Below are 18,618 nucleotides of genomic sequence, written 5' to 3'. Positions count from 1 at the left end.
TGTTAGGAGCTGGAGGTTGTATACTCACAACATTTAACCAAAAAACTGACATGTGGGTGTCAAAGCTGAACTTTGGACTCCTGTTTTCTCACTTTCTGAAGAAGCCCTTGCTGCAGGAATGCAGAAAGGCCAGCTTAGAGCCTCATCAAGGTCTGAGGCAGATAACCTATGTGTGCTCTAGGAGCTTTTTGAAGCAGTGTTATAAGCCCTTTCCCAGGTGATCCAGTCTAGTACTTTGTGAACTTACAGATGGAAAAATCTTGTCTGCTGTCTAATCTAAACCTTACTTGCTGTAATTCAGGACAAACATTTCTTTCCCTTGGCCAGCATGGGCATGCTGAACAGTTTATCCTCCCCCTCTCTGTAACTGCAGCCTTTTATGGCTGTGACATTTAGGTACTTCGTGTATTGTTACCCTTTGTCCCTTTGGTCTGCCCACTTCTAGACTGAATGAAGTCTCATTCTTCCATCTTGCCTTATAGGTCTGTGACCTGGACTCTCTCCAGTTGGTCTACAGCCTTCTTGAAGAGCAATACCCATCTTCCTACCTCTCACTGAACATCTGAATGAGGCAGAGCCTATTGATAATCCTGCATATGCATGTGTAAGAGACTTGTAACAAGAGTATTATGGTTGAAGTCTGAATTGAAATGAGTGTGTAAACAATTTGTGGGGGGGGGGAATCTGAATGAGAACTAAAAGAATGACGTGTGCTGATAACGTAGATCCATGCTCCTAGAAACTGGCTTCCTAGGATGCCATTCCTGGTTGTAAAAGTGAATAATGTGTTTACAGCATGATCAAAAGGCCTGTGCACTAGTAAGGTCGCAGAACAGACAAGTCATGGGCAGAAGTCCCCATGTCCTGGCCAGTGGCATTGAGGTTGCAGCAATTCCCATTCTGTGGCTTTCCCTGACTGGCCACCAGAAAAACAAACATCCAGACTAGGAGACGCAGATTTTGAATCTGAAAAGTTTAGCCCACGCTGTTGGTAGCAAGAAGGGCGCTGTGTACCACTTCAAGCTCACACACCTGGCTTTCTGTACCTCCTACATCTTGCCCTGCCCTCAGCAGCCTACCCTTTCCATTCCTCCAGCAACACCAGGCTGCCCCAGCCCTTGCTGGTCTCCTGGTCTTTTGTTGCTCCTCCCCTGCAGTCTGTCATCTCTCTGGTTGGTCTTGCAAACCTTTCATTCTGCTGCTGCATCCCAGCTGCCTCTGGTTTTCTCCCGGGCTGTCACACACACAGTTACCTGCTCTCCTGTGCTTTTGGCTGCATTGTCCAGGTCCCGCTTCTCCATGCGGAGTGGTGCCAGGCTGGTGGCCTTTTACTTCCTGGGAAAAGCTATCTGCTTATCCATATAGTTGACTGAAAGCTTCTGTACTTCACCCATTGATCCTGTGCTGACCTTGAGCAGAATGTCAGTGTGGATAGCACACTCCCTGCCTTCCTTCCCTATGCGGGATTGCTCACACTGTAATTCCCTGTGCTTTTCCTCCTTACCAAGTCTGTATGTTCGCTGCTTCGGAGTGCAAGAGTCAGCACTGCTCTTCCATGGCCACAGAGTTAAGAGACTCACTGAATTGTAACATCTGAGTAATTGGGCTGATTCATCAGTAGAGGCTCTACCAGTCCTGAAAAGACACTAGCAGCTGCAGGACACAGAATAGGGGTGGATAAAAATTGGATGGAGTCTTGGCTGGGAGTAACTTCCAGGTCTCTCCACAGTAACACCTGAGTGTGTGCTGTGTGTCAGCTGGGGGTTCAGTGCCTGTTACTGGTTTGCTGTGACATTAGGCAGATGCTGTCAGACTGCAGGCTTTGCTGTAAGGCTCTGCTGGTCTCAGCCTGGGGTAGTGTATCTTCCCCCGCTCTCAGGAACAACCCCAGGTGAGATATGAGGGGAAATTGGGAAAAGAAAAAAAAAAAATAATAATCCTTCCGCTCTTAGAGCTGTCCCCATTCTGTGTGACTCATACAGAACAAAGACAAGCAGGGTTTTAGAGCTAATTTCTTTAAAATTTGAGCCCACTTTGGTCTCTGCTGCTGCCAGAATCCATCCTGCCCACCCCACTGGACTGATGACTTTTCTTTTGGGCCAAATATATTGGAGAACTTAAAAAGCAGTAGAACAGCACCGCAGGATTCAGCCTCTGTTACCCAGGAGCCCTAAGTAAAGGCAAGCAGCTGCTGAATGTAGGAAAATTGAGAAAAACAGAAGCAAAAACCTCTCCATTGGGCACCAGATTTCAAGCAATGGAGTAACTCTGTTAAGCTCAGCACTGTCATATCGATGTAGCTTGGCTATGAAAGTATGTGATGTGGCTGTCATCTGTCAACAGTGCCTGTCCCCTCCTAGTATGTGCATCATGATAGGAAGTCCTTTTGACAGACCAGCCTGGGGATGTGGCACAAGGCTGGAGATGCTAAACTGGAATGTGCTGACCTTTGCGTTCTTGAGCCGGGAGCAGCCTGAGCTTTCATGAGCAATACCCTGAGCCGTATTTTCAGGGGTGATGGCACTGCACAAGGAGGTGATGATCTGGGTCCCACTCCTTTCTCCATTAGTTCCTTTCTACTTTTTATGATTGGGGTGCAGCTTGCTTCCTTCACACCTTGATCAGAGTCTGCTTCAAGGGCTGCTCATTCACCCACAAAGAGCAAAGGTCTGTTGGAACAGAACTTTTGCTTGATACAGAAAGTGTCACAGTCCTGGCTGGGAAGCTGCGACAGAACAGCTCTGCAGAGGGATGGAAGATACCCAGGGTGGTGCCTTTAGATTACTGTATCACAGAGTCCGTCAGCACCAGTGATTAGCGGAGATACCAGGATATGAGCACCAGTGATTAGCAGAGAAACCAGGCTTGAGGGCTTGTTTTGATTTCTGTTTCAGCTTTCCAATCTAACACACTTAATGCGCATCAGGGAGCAGAGCGAGGAGACACTTTGTTCTCATATCTTGCAAAGTCAATCAGTTGCATAATATGAATCACAGAAGCAGTAGGAACGTGATCAAGTGCAGAGAAGGGACACATCAAACACTTTATGGTGGCTATGAGGAGGGGTGAGCCAGGCCTCTCTGTACCCAACTTATCTTTTCCAAACTGCCTTTGAGCCTGTTTTGCATCAGCTGCCTGTCACTCTGAACACAGCTCAGTCTGCAAGGTAGCTTCCCTGGAGGCCTTGTCTATTACAGCAGGAGAGGAAAGCATCCCCAAAAGCCTCCAGGAGGATTTGAAGCATTTAAATTAGCCATTTCCTCTGTGTTAGTCTCCCAGCAGGGCAGGGATTGCTTGGGGTCTGTGCAGCTGCATGAAGAGCAGAGCGTGGTTGGAGCCAGTGTGCCTGTGAGGCAGGCAAGAGACAGCACCGGGCAGGGTGTCAGCCTGGCCCCTCCGATTCTGATCTCTGAGAGGGAAAAGACCTTTTTTTCTTTAAGGATTAAATTGGGAGCTCCTGCAGCTTGCAAGAGGTGTCCGGGCATCTAGTCTGGTGTAGTACAAGTAGGCTTCTTTCTATGTCCCACTGCCCACCCTTCTGAAGTAGGGTCACTGTGCAGCCAGGAGTGCCTGTCACACCACCTGAAGGAGTGGGAACACGGGGGATCTGGGTGTCATGATAGCCTGAGCTCTTGGCTGTTTCCCCTCCCAAGCCTTCTGCTTTTCTTTCACCAACAAGTGCTTAAAAATTTTACAAATCTGTAGTGCTTAGTCCAAGGTTGAGCTGCAGATGTCCTAGCCCATATCAGAAGGGATGGACTCTCTGCCCAGGGCAGGGATTTCAACACCTTGAGGGTGAGCCTGAAAAAAACCATACTCAGCTTTGGTAGCATCTGTCTCTGGCAAGGAAGAAATGCCTCGTTGAAGCTTGTTGCTGGCTTAGAAAGTGATGGATGACCAGTCTGTCCTCTTCTTGTTCAAGGGCCGATGTGATGACTTACCAGAAGCTCTATACACCCACTGGCAGCTACACCCCTCGTGTTCTGGTTGAAGGAAGCAGGGTTACAAGGTGGATAGTAGTGAGGTATGTTGAAGGGAGAAGTGGCAAAAAGAAACCACTCCAATATGAAGCCTTCCAGGCATCTGCTGCTGTCTTAGGCAATTTCCTTCTCTCCCTAACAAAGAGCAAGAGCATTTGCTTTTGAAAGCACATCTGAAAGCTGTGGGAGTGTATAATGACTGTGAGGGGCTTCTGTGCTTTCTTGCTATGCTTTGTAAATTCATCGCTCATCCTTGTTATATTAGCACTATTTTTAGCTGTTCTTGCTGAGAACATAAGTGATTCTCCATTATAAATCTCAAACAGAAGATAACAATGAAGGCAGTTATGGATGTTGCTGAGCAGAAGGGTCATGCTGGTGGCCTGTGCCTGGCACAGCTCCCCTATAGACCCTACCACACTGTTCCACAGCAACAGGCACTGGTTTCGGCTCTGTGACCTCCCTTGCATGGCAGCAAGGTCACTCAATCCATCCACGTGCTCCCTCCAGAGACAGCTGAATGTCCCTGGAGAACCTTGGCTGATGGACAGTGTCCCCAAGAATTGTCTTGTCTAGATGCCAAGGGACATGTCCTCTTCTTTCCATGGCGCATCTCGGGGGCTCCTCCTCGCGTAGCTGCCTCCCCCTCTGCATATCACTGACCATTCTTCCTCTCCTTTACACCTCTTGTGACCCCAGCCTTCCCCATTTCTGGCCAGCATGGGTCCATCCTATTCTTCAGCCTGGCCCTCCCTTCATGGGCACATAAAGACAGTGGCTGACAGGATGACGGGCATCTCGCACCCTGTGTCACACATGGGGTTCTGGAGATCTTTCTGAGGTGGGACAAGCCCATGAAGCCAGGCTGAGTGGCAATCTCGTGTCAGGGCTTTGTGGTCGAGGCTTAGCTGGACTGGCTGGGACCGCAGCATTATCTCACAGAATGGTGAAAGCTGCTTTGTCAGTACTACCCTCACCAGGGGCTTGCAATTTCCTACACAGGGAAGATAAACACTCTGTGCTTATGGAACAGAAAGCACTTTGTACGTGATGGCAGTCAGTCTGCACAGTGATAATGCTGAACAGCGCTGTCCCTTTCAGAGCCATGCTTGTCTTCTGAGCTAGCTTGCCTCTCAGAAACAGCATCCTGGATCTGAACATGCTTAATCTGGGAGAGTCAGATCCATAATGTACCTTTGTGGCTCCATCTGTGAGGTTATCTAAGGCAGCATCTCCTTTGGTTTTCGCATTATATCCTTGGGACCATAAGGATGAGGGTTGAAGGACTGCTGCAGTAGGTCTTGATCAGATTCCTGAGTGATCTAAGCAATTCTGTGTTAGATGAGCCAGTTACAGGTACTGGAGGCTTGAATCAAAACAGGTGTAAAAGCCCCTATTTTTTTTTCCTTCTGTGTTGAAACTTATTTCTAGCTGAAACACCAAAGCACAAATGTGCCTTGGGATAGCAGCTTGTGGGAGGCTCACCTGCTGAGCCAGTAATTGCTGTCTTTAGCATCCAGCCTGCAAAAAAAGAGAGGCAAGCACGCTTTCAGAAGAGACAGTGAGATCTCAGCCACGTGCATCCTGCTGAGACGTTCAGTAGGATGAAATGTAACAACATGGAGCATTTATTTCTTTTTTGGAAAAAGCAGAAACTTCTAAATGATGAAGCATTTCATGTTGTCTCTCAGCATGGTGCTGTGAGCATCAGCTGCAGGGAGGGCACAGCAGAGTACAATGTGCCTTGAGTTTTTGCTCACAGCTCTTTCTCTGCTTTTTTTTTCCTCCTCTGTGGCACAGTGATGCCCGGGTGCACTTGGATTTTCAGCATAAATTGGGAATAGCAAGAGGTCTTGGGAAAACAGAGCTAACCGAGCAGGGTGCCTTCTCCAGCAGCCTTTCCATGTGTATTGCATGCTGCATATGTTCCTACTCCATCAGCCTCTTCTCTGCAGCAAGCAGCTTTCTCCCAGCGTAGCAGTTCCCCATTTTTACCCATTGGATGTTTGCCACTTGCAGGTTTGTTCTGTCCAATTCACCTCCAAGACACAGCTCAAGGAACTTCGGGCTAGGATCAAGTGTTTTCAGTGCAGTTTGATGTTAGTGCTTGCTTCTTGTGATTTCTAAGCCAGCTGCACGTCGGGGCTGTTTGATCTGTCGCGTACTTGGCCCCTTCCAGAATCGCCCTTTGGGCTGGGGCTGCGTGAAGAGCACTGCTTGTACCCCAGGTCACCTCAGCCGGTGTGCACAGCAGGCTGGGCTCACAGCAGCGCTTTTTTGATGCATGCTGTTCCTCTGCTGCAGGTGCTTGTCCTTGCTTTTCCGCTTCTTTAGCCTGCAATCACCATGCTCTGCAAGCCCTCCCGCAGACATCACCTTTTAAATGACTGGCACACCCTGGAGACAGGCGTTGACGGCTGCTGCTGCTTTCAAGCTGCATTCTGTGAGCGGGCTTAAAGAATTGAACAACTGAACCCTAACCCGAGCGGTAAGCAATATGCTTTGGATGCTGAGCCACTGAGAAAATGTCCCCCTGGGTTTTGTACTTCTGAATAAGGCTTTAGCCTTTGTTCCCTGGCATGGGCCCTGGCAGTATGGCAGCTCTAATCCTGCTCAGCTGCCCTGGAAAGGTACGAGGGAATGAAGGAAGATAGGTTGGTCTGTCTAAGGTTAAGACTAGATCTCACTAGATCTGCAGCAATGAGAGATCCACCTTGCAGCCTGTTAACTCCACATCCTTTAGTGACTATTCAGACAGAAGGGAGGTCGATCACAGAAAAAACCTGGGCTTTTCAAAGCCATGGAAAGGAAGTCAGCGCACAGCTGGGTTGCTAAGGTACAGGAGGCAAGAGGAGTGGTTGTTTTGAATGCTGTAGATAAAGGAGTCTTAATTTTTGACATATCAATCCTCTTCCCGCCTCCCTTTATGCCTCCTCCTCCCCTGTACCTTGGGGCACATTTGAGTGAAGAAATCTGCCCACAAGCGAGAGGTCCCTGGGCAAGATGTAAGGTGACTGTAAGCTAACCTGGTGATGGGCCCACAGGGCCTACCTGAGCTGTCCCACCATCACTCATCAGAGCTCCTGTCTCAACAGGGCATGTCCCAGTGAGCTTGAAATAGTAAGTGCCACCAGCTTGCAATGAAGAACATGAAGGAACATGGAATGGTGTGTTTAAATCATCAGCAGCTAAATTCCTATCTTGCCATCACTCCAAAACATGGAGTGTTTCACTTAGGCAAGGTTGCATCTCACCAGAACCGCCTGTGCTCAGCAGGAGCAGCAGCCAGCCCTCAGACACTGTGCTCCAGTCAGGGTGTGTGGGCTGAGGAGGGCCTGGCAGCACCGCAGGACCAAACCAGCTGCTTCGCACCCCCAGGCGTGTTTCAGGGACAGAAGCAGCAATGGCAACGTTGGGGTCTGGCAATGTTGGGGTCTGGCACTGGGAGACTTCCAGTGGAGCCGCAGGCAGAGCTGGGGCACAGCACGAGCCTCTGCTCCGTGTCCCTTGCAAAAGACCGGCGAGCTGTATCCCTGCCTGGGGCCTGCACAGCCCTGGGGCTGATCTACAGTGTTTTGCGTGCCAGGAGTAGCTGCCTTGCACTAGGGGTCTTGGAGGAATAGGCTAAAGACCTCTCAGGACAAAGAGTGGTCCTTTTTCGGACATGTTAGAATAAAAGGAGCCTGACAGAAAGCCATGTGCAAAGGGGGGGTGAGCTTTGGAGTCAGAGAGCTATTAACCTTCTGAGCAGTGCAGGAGCATTGTTAGTAGGGATGATAGCAGGCTCATTTGAAAAGGTGGGGATATAATTGATACCAGCTGACGTGATTTAATAGAAAAATAGACCTGTTCTAATAAGCTTAATAGTGCTTTTATGAGGGAGTTGTGGTGGTGAAATAGATTTATAAATGAGTATGACTTGCTATCAATATTTGTCTTAAAATGCCATAAAATCCGTATTAAATGGACGAAAAGTGGCTGAGGCATTTCAAAGCATCTTTAGTGTTGGGAAGGCATCAGTGAAGGGGCAAATGTCGGCTTGGTTTGTGGTCCAGTGTTACGCAAAACTTAGTGATTAAGAGGAAATGTTTAAGGGCCTGTTAATCAAGATGGATGGTGAGACAGAGATTGGGGAAAGTGGAAAGTAAATTACTCAAATTATAGCTTTTTCTGTTGTCTGATGCCCACGAGCAAGAACAATAGCCAGACAAAAAAACCCCACTTGCTTGATTAGCAAACCCAAAATGAGGGGGGGGAGGGTTTGAACAGTCCATTTGGACTGAACAAAATTCTTCCGTTGATACAAGATGAAATATTTTCGTCTGGGTAGTAACAGGAAAAATAGGCAGCCCAAAAACTGAGGGTCAAGCCAACCAGACCACTCCCCCCCTCAAATTATTAGGAACTTCCAAGCACTTAGAAAGTACAAAAATCCACTGATGGTGTGTAAGTAGAAGATTTGGGAAAAATTAGGAGTTGTATGTTTGATTGTAGGAATTGTATGAAGCTGGGGCTGAAGAACATGCTGCATGAGTGTTACTGTTTACAGAGCATCACTGCAGAGAGGAGCAGGCTCAGTGAGAAACTGACAACACAAAGCTGCTTTGCCTTTAAAGCTTCCACCTTCACCTCATCCACGAGAAGCAGAAAGGTGACTGGGTCAGCCTGGAGGTACACCCACTTGAGAAGGTCTCTGTGCGAGCAGCAAATTAAGGAATTAAGCGTGTGGCAGAATGGTGAGTCATGCCTCTCGTCAGGGCTAATTTGGGAAGAGATGCTCTCCCCTCAGAGGCTGCCTCTGGGGGCTGCTTGTGAGAGCCGTGGCTGTGGTCATGCGTGAAGTCATGCGGCGCCTTCCAGAGACATGGGAAAGAACAATTTCCTCAGACTACGCTGTGGGACAGTGTTTCTGGGAATCCTGGGGCTGGATGGGGGCCCTATGGGGACAAGTGTGGCCTCTCCACATGTCTTCTAGAGAGGTCAGGCCATCGCCAGTGCCCTGGGACAGGAAACAAGGCTGCATGCAGTGTCAGGCTCAGGCATGGGCTGAGCTGATTCATCCGAACTCAGGCTCAAATGGACCTTCCAGGGCTCTCTGCTCCCAGCTCATTAGTCATAATTCAATCAAGGTGCACATGTATGTAGAGAAGAAGCAGCCCTCATTACTGCAAGGAAATCTTGCCCACTAAGGAGTGTACTGGTGATCCATGGTGGGAGGTTGCACTGGAAAAGATTTTGTGCAAAGTGTGCTTGGGGCTGGGGTATGGGAGAAGCAAATCAAGGAGTTCAGCACAGCCCCAGCCCTCCTCCCCACAGCATGGGGCCAGTCACACCATCAGACATGTCACACGGGCAGCTGCTCATGCCAGGCTTCTGCAGCCTGGGGTCCTGGGGACCAGTGCCACCGCCACAGTTCTCAGTGCTGCTCAGGGAGCTGCTCTGGTTCCTCACCAGTGCTGTCTGAAGAGCAGGTTGGAGGCCAGACGTGCCCTGGGATGGCGATGCCATGAGAAAGATGGGCACTGCATTGCCCAGCATCCCGGTGTGCACCCAGGTGCTTTGCTAGCCCGATCCCAAGGGGCCTGGCTGGCTCTGTGAGATGTAAGCAGGAGGAAGAGTGGGCCACTGTTCATCTCTGCAAGGTGGACTAGGGTAGGCAGCAGGGACAGGAGATGCTCTGGCCCAACAGCACATCCTCACAGCTCCCAGGTCACACAGTTCTCTATAGTGACACAGAGCAGCTGCCTGCCTTGTGCACTCCTGCATCCCACAGCACGCTGCTCTGAGCTGGGGAGGGACCAGCGCAGCGGAGCCCCAAACCATCAGCAGGGCAACAGCCTGGAGGAGCTCAGCCCTGGGCATTGACCCCACAAACAGCGTTCCCCATGTTCCCTGCTGCCTCCCACGGCCTGCTGCTTGGCTGTGGCTGAGCCGAAGGACACAGTCCACACGCACTAGTGTACGGGGGGAGCAAGCGTGCGTGACGTTCCTCCTAGCAGTGCCAGTGGGAGGGAAAGCTGTTTCACAGCCTTGCCTACAGCTGCCTGGGGAGCAGGGCATGGGATGCAGCAGGGATGAGTGGGTGGGGGATGAGGGATGCCACAGCGGGAACTGCCGCTGTTTACTGTCATACTGTCTCCTGTGAGCCCCTCGTGCCTCCAAAGCACCAGAGATGTAGCGCTGGGGAGCCCTCGCCCCCGGCCCATCCTCACTACTGAGTTTTTCAGGCTGCAGGTGAAGTGAGCCAGGGGTGACGTGACAGGCGTAAAACTGGCATCAGCTGCCACTTCCCTAACTGGCAGGGAGAGGAGGGGGCTTTGGTGTTGAGCGCAGCACAGTCTGTGCCCTGGGAGAAGAGGCTGACTACCAGTGGTGGGAGAAAGAAGGGGGTATATTGATTGGGGGCCAGCCAAGAGGATATCAAACTGCAACAGCTGGAAACAGCTTAGGAGGGAAAGTACGCAAAGCTCACCTCCTCATGTGGGGCCAGGCTCAGACAGTCCATGTTGATGGACTGGGAAAGGGAAATTTCAGCTGCCCCAGTTCTGGGATCTGCATGCCCAGTCTGGGCAGGGTGGTCTTAATTGCAAAGCCCTTTAGGCTGGTGGCTGTGATGGCAGCATTAGAAATTACTTATTGCAGCCTGCTCAAGCAGAGGTTAGGGGGTGCAGAAGGTGATTTGACATTGACAACACCAGCATTTGAGTCTCACTAGAGCCACGCAGTGAACATGCTTACAGTTCAGAGGGAGGTGTGCCATTCCTAAATCTCATAGCTCACCAACTTGCAGAGGAACTGTGGGTTTCTGTCCTGCACTAGTTCCCTGCCTTAGCTGTGGGAGCCTTTGGTACCCTCCTGAGCCAGGAGCTTAGGCTCTGCCTGCCAGGCCTAGGGTCAGAGCTCGCAGACACCTTGGCCATGTCGGCCAGCTGAGCTCTTGGCTTGCTTGAATGAATGTGCTGCAGTTGCACGTGAACAACAGTAACGTTGCACAAGTTTGAGATTAAAATCCAATTAATTAAATATTTAGCAATTAGTTACTTAGTTACTTTTTCCCATTGGCCATATTGTGCCCTTTGGCTTCTCTCCTCCCCGAACAGAAGACGTCAGAGAGCTTTGGCCCCGACTTTGCCTAGTGCTCAGTCACTTCCCATAGATCCACCCAAGTCTGTCAGCTCACCAATACTAAAAGCAGAAGGGGATTCATTCCATTAACATTTCACACTGCCCCAGAGCTGGTTTTTAGTCCAAACAGCGCAGGACTCACAGGCGTGTTGCCCTGGGTTTGTTTGCCTCAGAGGACAGTCACATTCATACAAATGCATGCTCAGGTTAATGAGAGCCTTGCCTTTCAGCACAGTGATCCGAGATGACGCAGGATGCCACGGCAGGTAAACTGCTCTGGGACTCAGTTTGTCTGCACTGCTGGCTGTGGGCTGTAGACACACAGGAGGGGGAAGCTCACCCAGCAACTTCTGCGGGTCATGGGCAGGAAAAGTGGTGCAAGGTTCTCTGGGGATAGAGAGTGCAGCAGTGGGTAGCGTACGCAGACAGCCCGCTGCTTTACTGCACAGCGGGAGCAAGGCTTGAAGCGCAGCAGACCATATGCACACCCGTCTGCCCAAAGCTCTCCCTTCCTTTGAAATGACAGTACAGGCTGTGCTGAGCTGCAGCTCAATAAATAAGAGCCAGTTCTCCCTCTCCACAGGGGCAGCTGCCTTCTGCACCCTCCGGTAAGCAGTGGAGCTGCTCTTCCTGGGCACTACAGCAGAGCCAGGCGGTGCAGTCACCACCCAACACCCCACAACCAGGTGTTTCATGGGGTCAGCCTTTAGCACAGAGTAGCACTGTCACAAAGCCCTCTCTGGGCAGACACATGTATGCCCGTTGTTTTAATTAAACATCTTCCCAAGGGGACTCAGTAGTCCCAAGGTCCAGCTTCTGGGTAGGGGCCAATGCAAATGGAGAAGTAAGGTATTGCAGTGATACCTGCATATATCTATCTAAGGCAGCTGTGTTGCCAGGCTCCTGGCTTTCTTTTTCCTACACAGGTACGCGAGCTGTCCCCAAATGTGTGTGTGGGGACACACACATTTTATATTCCAATAGTGATGTACCCCTCAGAGCTTCTTTTTCCCAGCCTCTGCCAAGACATATATCCACATGCCTCTAGAATAAAACAGCACAGTCTCATCTGCCCAGGTCTCTTCCTGCTGAATTTACATTATTCTTTCCTCGGTTTCTGCACTTTTGGGGATTATGGGAACCTTCTGTGTTTAAAATTCTTGTCCCTTGTTTTCTCCAGGTTGTTTTAAATATAGAGGGGGGAAATGAACAGAGGTAACAGCAAAGCTCATCACACTTCTCAGAACTGATTCTCTGACCCTTTTTTATTGTCTGTGCCCCTCTGAAGATTTCCTACAGCTTTTATCTGCACCGACCCACCTTTTGCAATAGAGGAAAACCCCTGAAGCTTTTTCTGCCCTTTTAAAAGAATCCACCTCTGCAGCCAGACACCAAGCTTCATTTCTGGTAAGGTTTGCGATCCCACTCAATCCTTTGTCTTGGCTTATACGTCACCATCTTCTTGGGTGGGCAAAAAGGGGACGGTGCTGCCGCTGTGCTGCCTCCTGACTGGGTCACCGAGTGCTGCTGGGCTGTCTGGGCTAGGCTATAAAACGGAGCCAAGGCAGCGCCGCTGGCTCGGAGACGAGACCGAATCCTGCAGTGGGAGAAGGACCCGCACGCAGCCTCTGCTGCCTCCTGCCTCACTGTTTTTCCTGGAATACAGAGCCGACCTCAGGACCACGATGTGCAAGGGACTCGCTGCGCTGCCAGCCACTTGCTTAAAAAGGTACTGTTTATTTCTGAGTGTCTGTTAACAGTCTTGCCAGGCGGGAGATGCGCTGGTGTGTTGTAGTTTGTGTTGGGAGCACGGGTGGCAGATTTAGCTCTGGCTCCTTTGTGAGGTTAGGTACAAATCATTGCTGGCAGGCTTTTTGGTTTTCTGTTAGTCAGAGGTGGAATTGAATAAAGGTTCTGTACGGAGAGGAGCTGGGGGAACTCTGAACCCATCCCTCCCATCAGCAAAAGGAGCAGCTTTGAACGTGGCTGTATGTTGATACGCCTGTCATCTGCTGCAAGCTCTGCGCCCCTTTTCTGTTTTGAAACCTCTTTCTCTGCTGAATTTTCTTTTTTTTAATTATTTATCAAGGGAGGGAAGCAAGGCAGATGGGGCAAAAAACCCTTGAGGGTTATTCCCCAAAATGCATCCATTGCAAATGCAGAACCCTGGGCTGGCAGGACTCAATAGGCAGGGTGGGGATGCGGGCCAGCCCAGGGCACCGTGGATCTGGCTGCAGCACCAGCCAGTGTGGGGTCAGCCCATATACCCCAGTGAGTGCTGACATTGAGGGACCAGGACAGGCTGTGTCCCTGTGCACAGTGCTATGGGGTCGGTGTGGGGCTGGCCATAACCCGGTGTGTGGTGCCAATCAGGATGGGATGAGAGGTACCCCTGCCATGGGTGCACTACCAGCCAGGCACCCCAGAGCCTCTGCACCCCTGAGCATGCCTTTAGCAGCATGGACAGCCCCACAGGCTGGTGTGAGGAGTCTCTGTGCCTGCAGGGTGGCCATGAGCCCTCCTGGAGGGGTATTGCTTCTCCATTTCAGGTACTCTGGGGCTCAGAGATCCCCAGAATGGCACCAGCCCACAAAACCCCCTGCTCATCCAGCCCAAACCAACTTACACAGGTCTCTCATGGTGCAGCGATACCTTTCTGGTGGCTCGTGCCCCCAGGAGTGGTCCTGAGGCTGCTTCTCTGTGGCTGTGCAGTGGGAGAGGGTTGGGAAGGTGCAAACTGGGACTCAGCCCACTCCCATCTGGGAGAAGCAGCTTCCCACTCAGGGTGGATTCGAAAATAGTGCTAAAAGTGTATGGAAAAAACACTGACACCCCTCCCCCCCCCAGTTTGAAGGAACATTTGATGGGAGGGGAGGTGGGGAAGAACATTTGAAAAAATGCAAAGGAAAAGAAGTTCTCATCTTTTAACCACCCAAGAAAATCCCTCTCTCCCAGAAAGCTGCAGGACTTGCTGCAAGCAGCAGTTCCTTGTTTCCTCCTGCAGACCTGAGTGGTCTCATCTTCTGGGCAGGCAGCGAGGCAGCCCGAGTCTGGTGGCACAGAGTACCCCACATCTGCCGTGTGGGGGCTGGATGTTGGCCCTGGTCACACACAGCAGGAGAGGGAGCTGTGAGGTTCCTCCACTCCCGCCCTGGTGCTGGGGGTGCTGAGGAAACATTTCTGGGTGCAGGCAGTGAGCTGCGATAGGGCCGGGACCGCTGTTGGGGTGATGTGTCTGGAGCCAAGAGCAGTGCTGGGAGGCTGAGCAGCTGCTGGAGCTCAGCCCTGTGCATGGCCTCTATCTCTTCTCCAGGCTCTGATCTGAGGAGAATTTTCTGCTCATGCTGTCACTGCACCCTGCAGCAGAGCAGGGCTTGCACCCCTGAGCAAGCAGGACGGACTTACCCGCCCCTTGTTCTTAAACTGGAAGGAAATCCAAAGAGATGCTGATGCAGACACACATCTAGGTGCTGCTGTCTGGCAGTGGTCCTGAGTACACTAGAAGGCAGAACAAAATCAAGCATGCATCCTTGTAGGAGCTTGCCATGGAGCTTACCATCAGCCTGGGCTGGTTGTGGCAAAGCTCCTGGCTCGTCCCCTGAGCTCAGCCCACTCCTGCCTCCAGCCCCTTGCTTCCTCCCTTCCCTTGTATCACAGGGTGCTGCTTGGGGGGGTAGCCTGGCATGGCCCTGCCATTCCTGCAGCCAGGTGATATGGTGGGGTGGTGGCAAGGGCTGCAGGGAAGGACTAGAGAATGTGTAAGGGCTGGGCACTGGTAGCTGGGCAAATCAGCTTAGGGAGAAGTGACACATTCACGGCATGGTGATGCCTTTCTATCACAACATTGTGACTGCAGGCAAACAGCAGCACAACAGCAGCTTCTCACTCTTCACCAGCCCTGCCTCCAGGCTGATGACCTTTTTGGCAGGAAAATGGTGCTGTTGAATGTGGAAAATTGCTCCTTTGACATTGTTGTGTTTTTCTAGCACCAGAAATGTACGGTATGTGAGGAGCAAAAAGTCGGCACTGGAGTCACTAGCAATGCCCTGCCTTTGTGCCACTGAGCAATGCTGAAGGAGCTCACTGCAGGTGAGGAGGCTGCAGAGGGAGCATTATCTTCATCTTGCTCTTGAATTGTTTTTTTCAGTGCCAAAGACATGAAGCATCGTCTGGGCTTCTTGCTGCAGAAGTCAGACTCCTGTGACTACAGCTCTTCCCAGGGCAAGAAGGAGAAAGCATCTTCAAGCCAGAGGTAAGAGCAGATGACACCATGTAGTTCAGCACCGGCTGGCTGCTCCTTCATGGAGCTGCACTCTGTTAGCATTTCAGTACCTCCTGAACACCTCTGTCTCTGCATCTGGTGTGGCATCAATCCTCGGGCATCCTTCCATGCAGGAGGGTGAACTAGGGGCTGCTTTCTGCTGGCACCTCTGTGATACAGTACGCACGTGCAGATGGAAAGTCAGCCTCGTGCGCAGGGCAGTGACACTGTCACAAGACCCTGTGTGACTCTGCACGTTGCAGCATCAGCATCGCTGTTTCTTTGAGCTGGGTTTGTGCAGTGGTCCACAGAGCTGCACGGAGCTGTTGGCACAGAAAGCAGAGAGCCCAGCCTGTAAGGGTACTGCTGCTCTCACTGAGGTGCAGGTAGATGGTGTCCTTTCCAAGGAGGACTCCAAAGGCTGAGGTTTGCATGGTTGGGCTTGATCTCAAAGGTCTCTTCCAACCTAGTGATTCTGTGATAGTTTGCTCCTGGCGTAGAGGAGCCCCCTAGGATGTCCTGGTATGGGAGGGGGAATGAATGCAGGGTGCATTCCCACGTTCCCTGTGTGTTTCTAGTTCCTGCATTCCCCTCTGTTCCATATAGCTACTCTTCCCCTGACAGAAGAAGGAATCAACCCTCTGGTACGACATGTGAGAGTGATCCCAGGTCTGTGTCACCTCACAAGATGTAGCCAGTCAGAAAATAAATGCAGAGTCCACAGCAATTTTTCCAGGAAAATTCCTTTCCAGCCCATGGCCAGCGATGGGGATTGCAAACCACAGTTGGCTGTAGAGTAGATCTGGCATCCCCAGGGGTCTCTGTAAAGCCAACAGACATTTCCCTCTTGGTCTCTCGTGTGTGCTCTTATGACAGTCAAGGAAAGAGATTTGTCCTTTCTGTACTCTCCTTAAATCTTCCCTGTATTTCTCCCTTTGTCTCCTAGGGTTAGCCAAGAGGAGGTCAGAAAGTGGGCAGACTCTTTGGAAAACCTGATCCATCATGACAGTAAGTAAAGAGAGCCCTTCTGTGGGAGATGCAGAGGGTGCAGCCCTAAAGTTGTGTGTGCTGAGCAGTCCCTGGATGGGGGACAGGATGTTACCTTGTGTCTCATAGCAGCACACAGTAGCTCCTTTGGCCACACAGGCATTTGGGAGGGGTGGCGAAGGGTGCTCCAAGGGACAATCCCGATGTATCAGGAGTGGGGCTTTGACCTCCTGCTGAGCTCTGTCCCCTTTGTGAAGGCAGCTGGTTCAGCCCTGTGCAAGGGGAGGGCAGAGCTGCAGCACACAGTTCTCAGTGGGTTAAACAAGAACCAAAATGTGGAGAAGCTGTTTGCAGCTGAGTCCACAGGAGACTTTGTCTTCCCATCGGTTCCCAGCCACATTGGTGTCCTTGACGTCTTTGTGTTGTTCCCATGGCCTGAGACTCTGTGGTGTGTGTTGGCTGCCTCCTCAGGGCCTCCTGGGAATACACAAGTGGCTTGTGTCCTCGTGGCTGAGCCCCTTCCTGAAGGTCACAGTGGGGGGAGAGTTGAGGGGGGCGGGGGGGTTAGGCAGCTGGGGACCCACGTGTGACATCCCTGTGGGGCCTGTCTGAATTCCAGCCTCCCCCGGTGTGCTGAGTGGCTGCAGCTGAGGTGGGCAGCAGCCATCCCCAGGGGAGCTGCTGCTTCAGCTCTGGGAAGGAGAATGCAGAGTTGGTGTTTGCTGGGGTGTCTGGGTACCAGTGCCCAGGGACCAACACTCTTACCTGACTTGGTTTTCCTCTACACAATCTGTAGGAGGACTGGCTGCTTTCCGTGCTTTTCTCAAATCTGAGTACAGTGAGGAAAACATCGAGTTCTGGGTCAGTTGTGAGGACTACAAGAAAACCAAGTCACCGGCCAAGCTCAGCCCCAAGGCCAGAAAGATCTATGATGAGTTCATCTCGGTGCAGGCAACAAAAGAGGTATGTGCACAGGACACCTATTGAGCAAAGGTTTCACCCCGAATCCTGAGCCAGGCCAGCAGCACAGGGAAGCAGAGATCTGGTAGTTTCACAAGAGTTGAACAATGCTGCTTCTCTGTTAGTCAGCGAGCAAACAGTGTTGTTTTCATTGCTTTCACAGTCAGCTCAGATAGAGGGAAAGTGGGGTTAGTCACAACCATGTGGCCATCCCATGTGCGTGCTCTGAGGGGAGAAGCCCGAGAGCACTGTCATTCCCAGTGCTCTGGCTTCTCCCGTGCAGCCATTTGAGTTCCCTGGCTGGCTGCATCCCAGAGATGTATGTGCCAGTCTCCCCTGGCAGTTTGTCTGGCAGCAGAGATGTGTTGCTATCCAGCTGCACGGATTCTGCCAAGGCTACAGGATGTCCAGTGACCTTTTCAGACCACTGCCCACCAAGGACTCCTGAAACACACTCGAAGAGACACTTGGCTTTTCTTTTACCTGTGCTCACCACTGCTGGGACAGATTTACTTACGCTGTCCCTTTGGCCCACAGGTGAACCTGGATTCATGCACGCGGGAGAAGACGAGCCACAATATGCTGGAGCCTACGCTGTCCTGCTTTGATGAGGCTCAGAGAAAAATATTCATCCTCATGGAAAAAGATTCTTACCGCCGTTTCCTCAAGTCCCCCTACTACCTGGACTTGGTCAGCCCGCCTGGTGCTGGCTGTGGGCCTGACAACAGCAAAAAAAGCCACTCTCACACCTTAGACTGCAACTCCAACATCATCTCTCAGTGCGCCTGAACCTGCAGCAAGGCAGGAGCGGGCTGGGGTCAAACAAGAATATACAGCAGCGAAAGCATTCATTGGCATGAAGCAGCAGAGCTGTCTCCAATAGCTGTCTATTGTCCCCGTTGTAGCCAGTGTCATGCAACAGCCAGCATCTGTAACCCAAGCCAGGCTCAGTCTGTGTAGCAAACCCTCCTCCGACTCCATCCGTGTGGGAGCCCCGGAGTCTGTGTCTGACGCGAGAGCTGGGTGCAGCCGCCGTGTCCCCACTGTGTGTCCGTGAGCCCTGCAAGCCCGGGGGATGGGGGACACGCTCGGACCCAGCACTGCCGCCCCAGGGACCAGGCTTGCAGTGATGCAGCATGATACCTAGCAAGGAGAGGGGGAAAGAGGAAGCTGAGGGAAGCCTTGGGGACTGAGATCTCCCCTTTTCTAATCAGCAATGGCTTGGAGGGAACGGACCAGCTCTGGTCCTTAGCTCTCTGTATCGCTCCCGAATGTCTAGGCTTTCAGTAGTATTTGCTCAGGCCT

At 51.5% G+C, this 18,618-nt stretch overlaps 1 protein-coding gene across 1 annotated transcript; it reads left to right on the top strand.

The window, feature by feature from the left end:
• Positions 1–12,722: 12,722 nt before the first annotated feature.
• RGS4 (regulator of G protein signaling 4) lies at positions 12,723–18,297 on the top strand. The gene is made up of 5 exons (XM_084266151.1): positions 12,723–12,834; positions 15,253–15,357; positions 16,313–16,374; positions 17,150–17,316; positions 17,851–18,297. Exons 1-5 carry the CDS (start codon positions 12,791–12,793, stop codon positions 18,100–18,102), a joined length of 630 nt encoding a protein of 209 aa, XP_084122277.1. The 5' UTR covers positions 12,723–12,790; the 3' UTR covers positions 18,103–18,297.
• The last annotated feature ends 321 nt before the right edge of the window (positions 18,298–18,618 follow it).

The sequence above is a fragment of the Gallinula chloropus genome (genome assembly GCF_964237585.1).
Source record: "Gallinula chloropus genome assembly, chromosome: 6".
Taxonomy (NCBI): Eukaryota; Metazoa; Chordata; class Aves; order Gruiformes; family Rallidae; genus Gallinula; species Gallinula chloropus.
The sequence above is the reverse complement of the archived record's forward strand: the minus strand, read 5'-3'. Positions and strand labels throughout refer to the sequence as shown.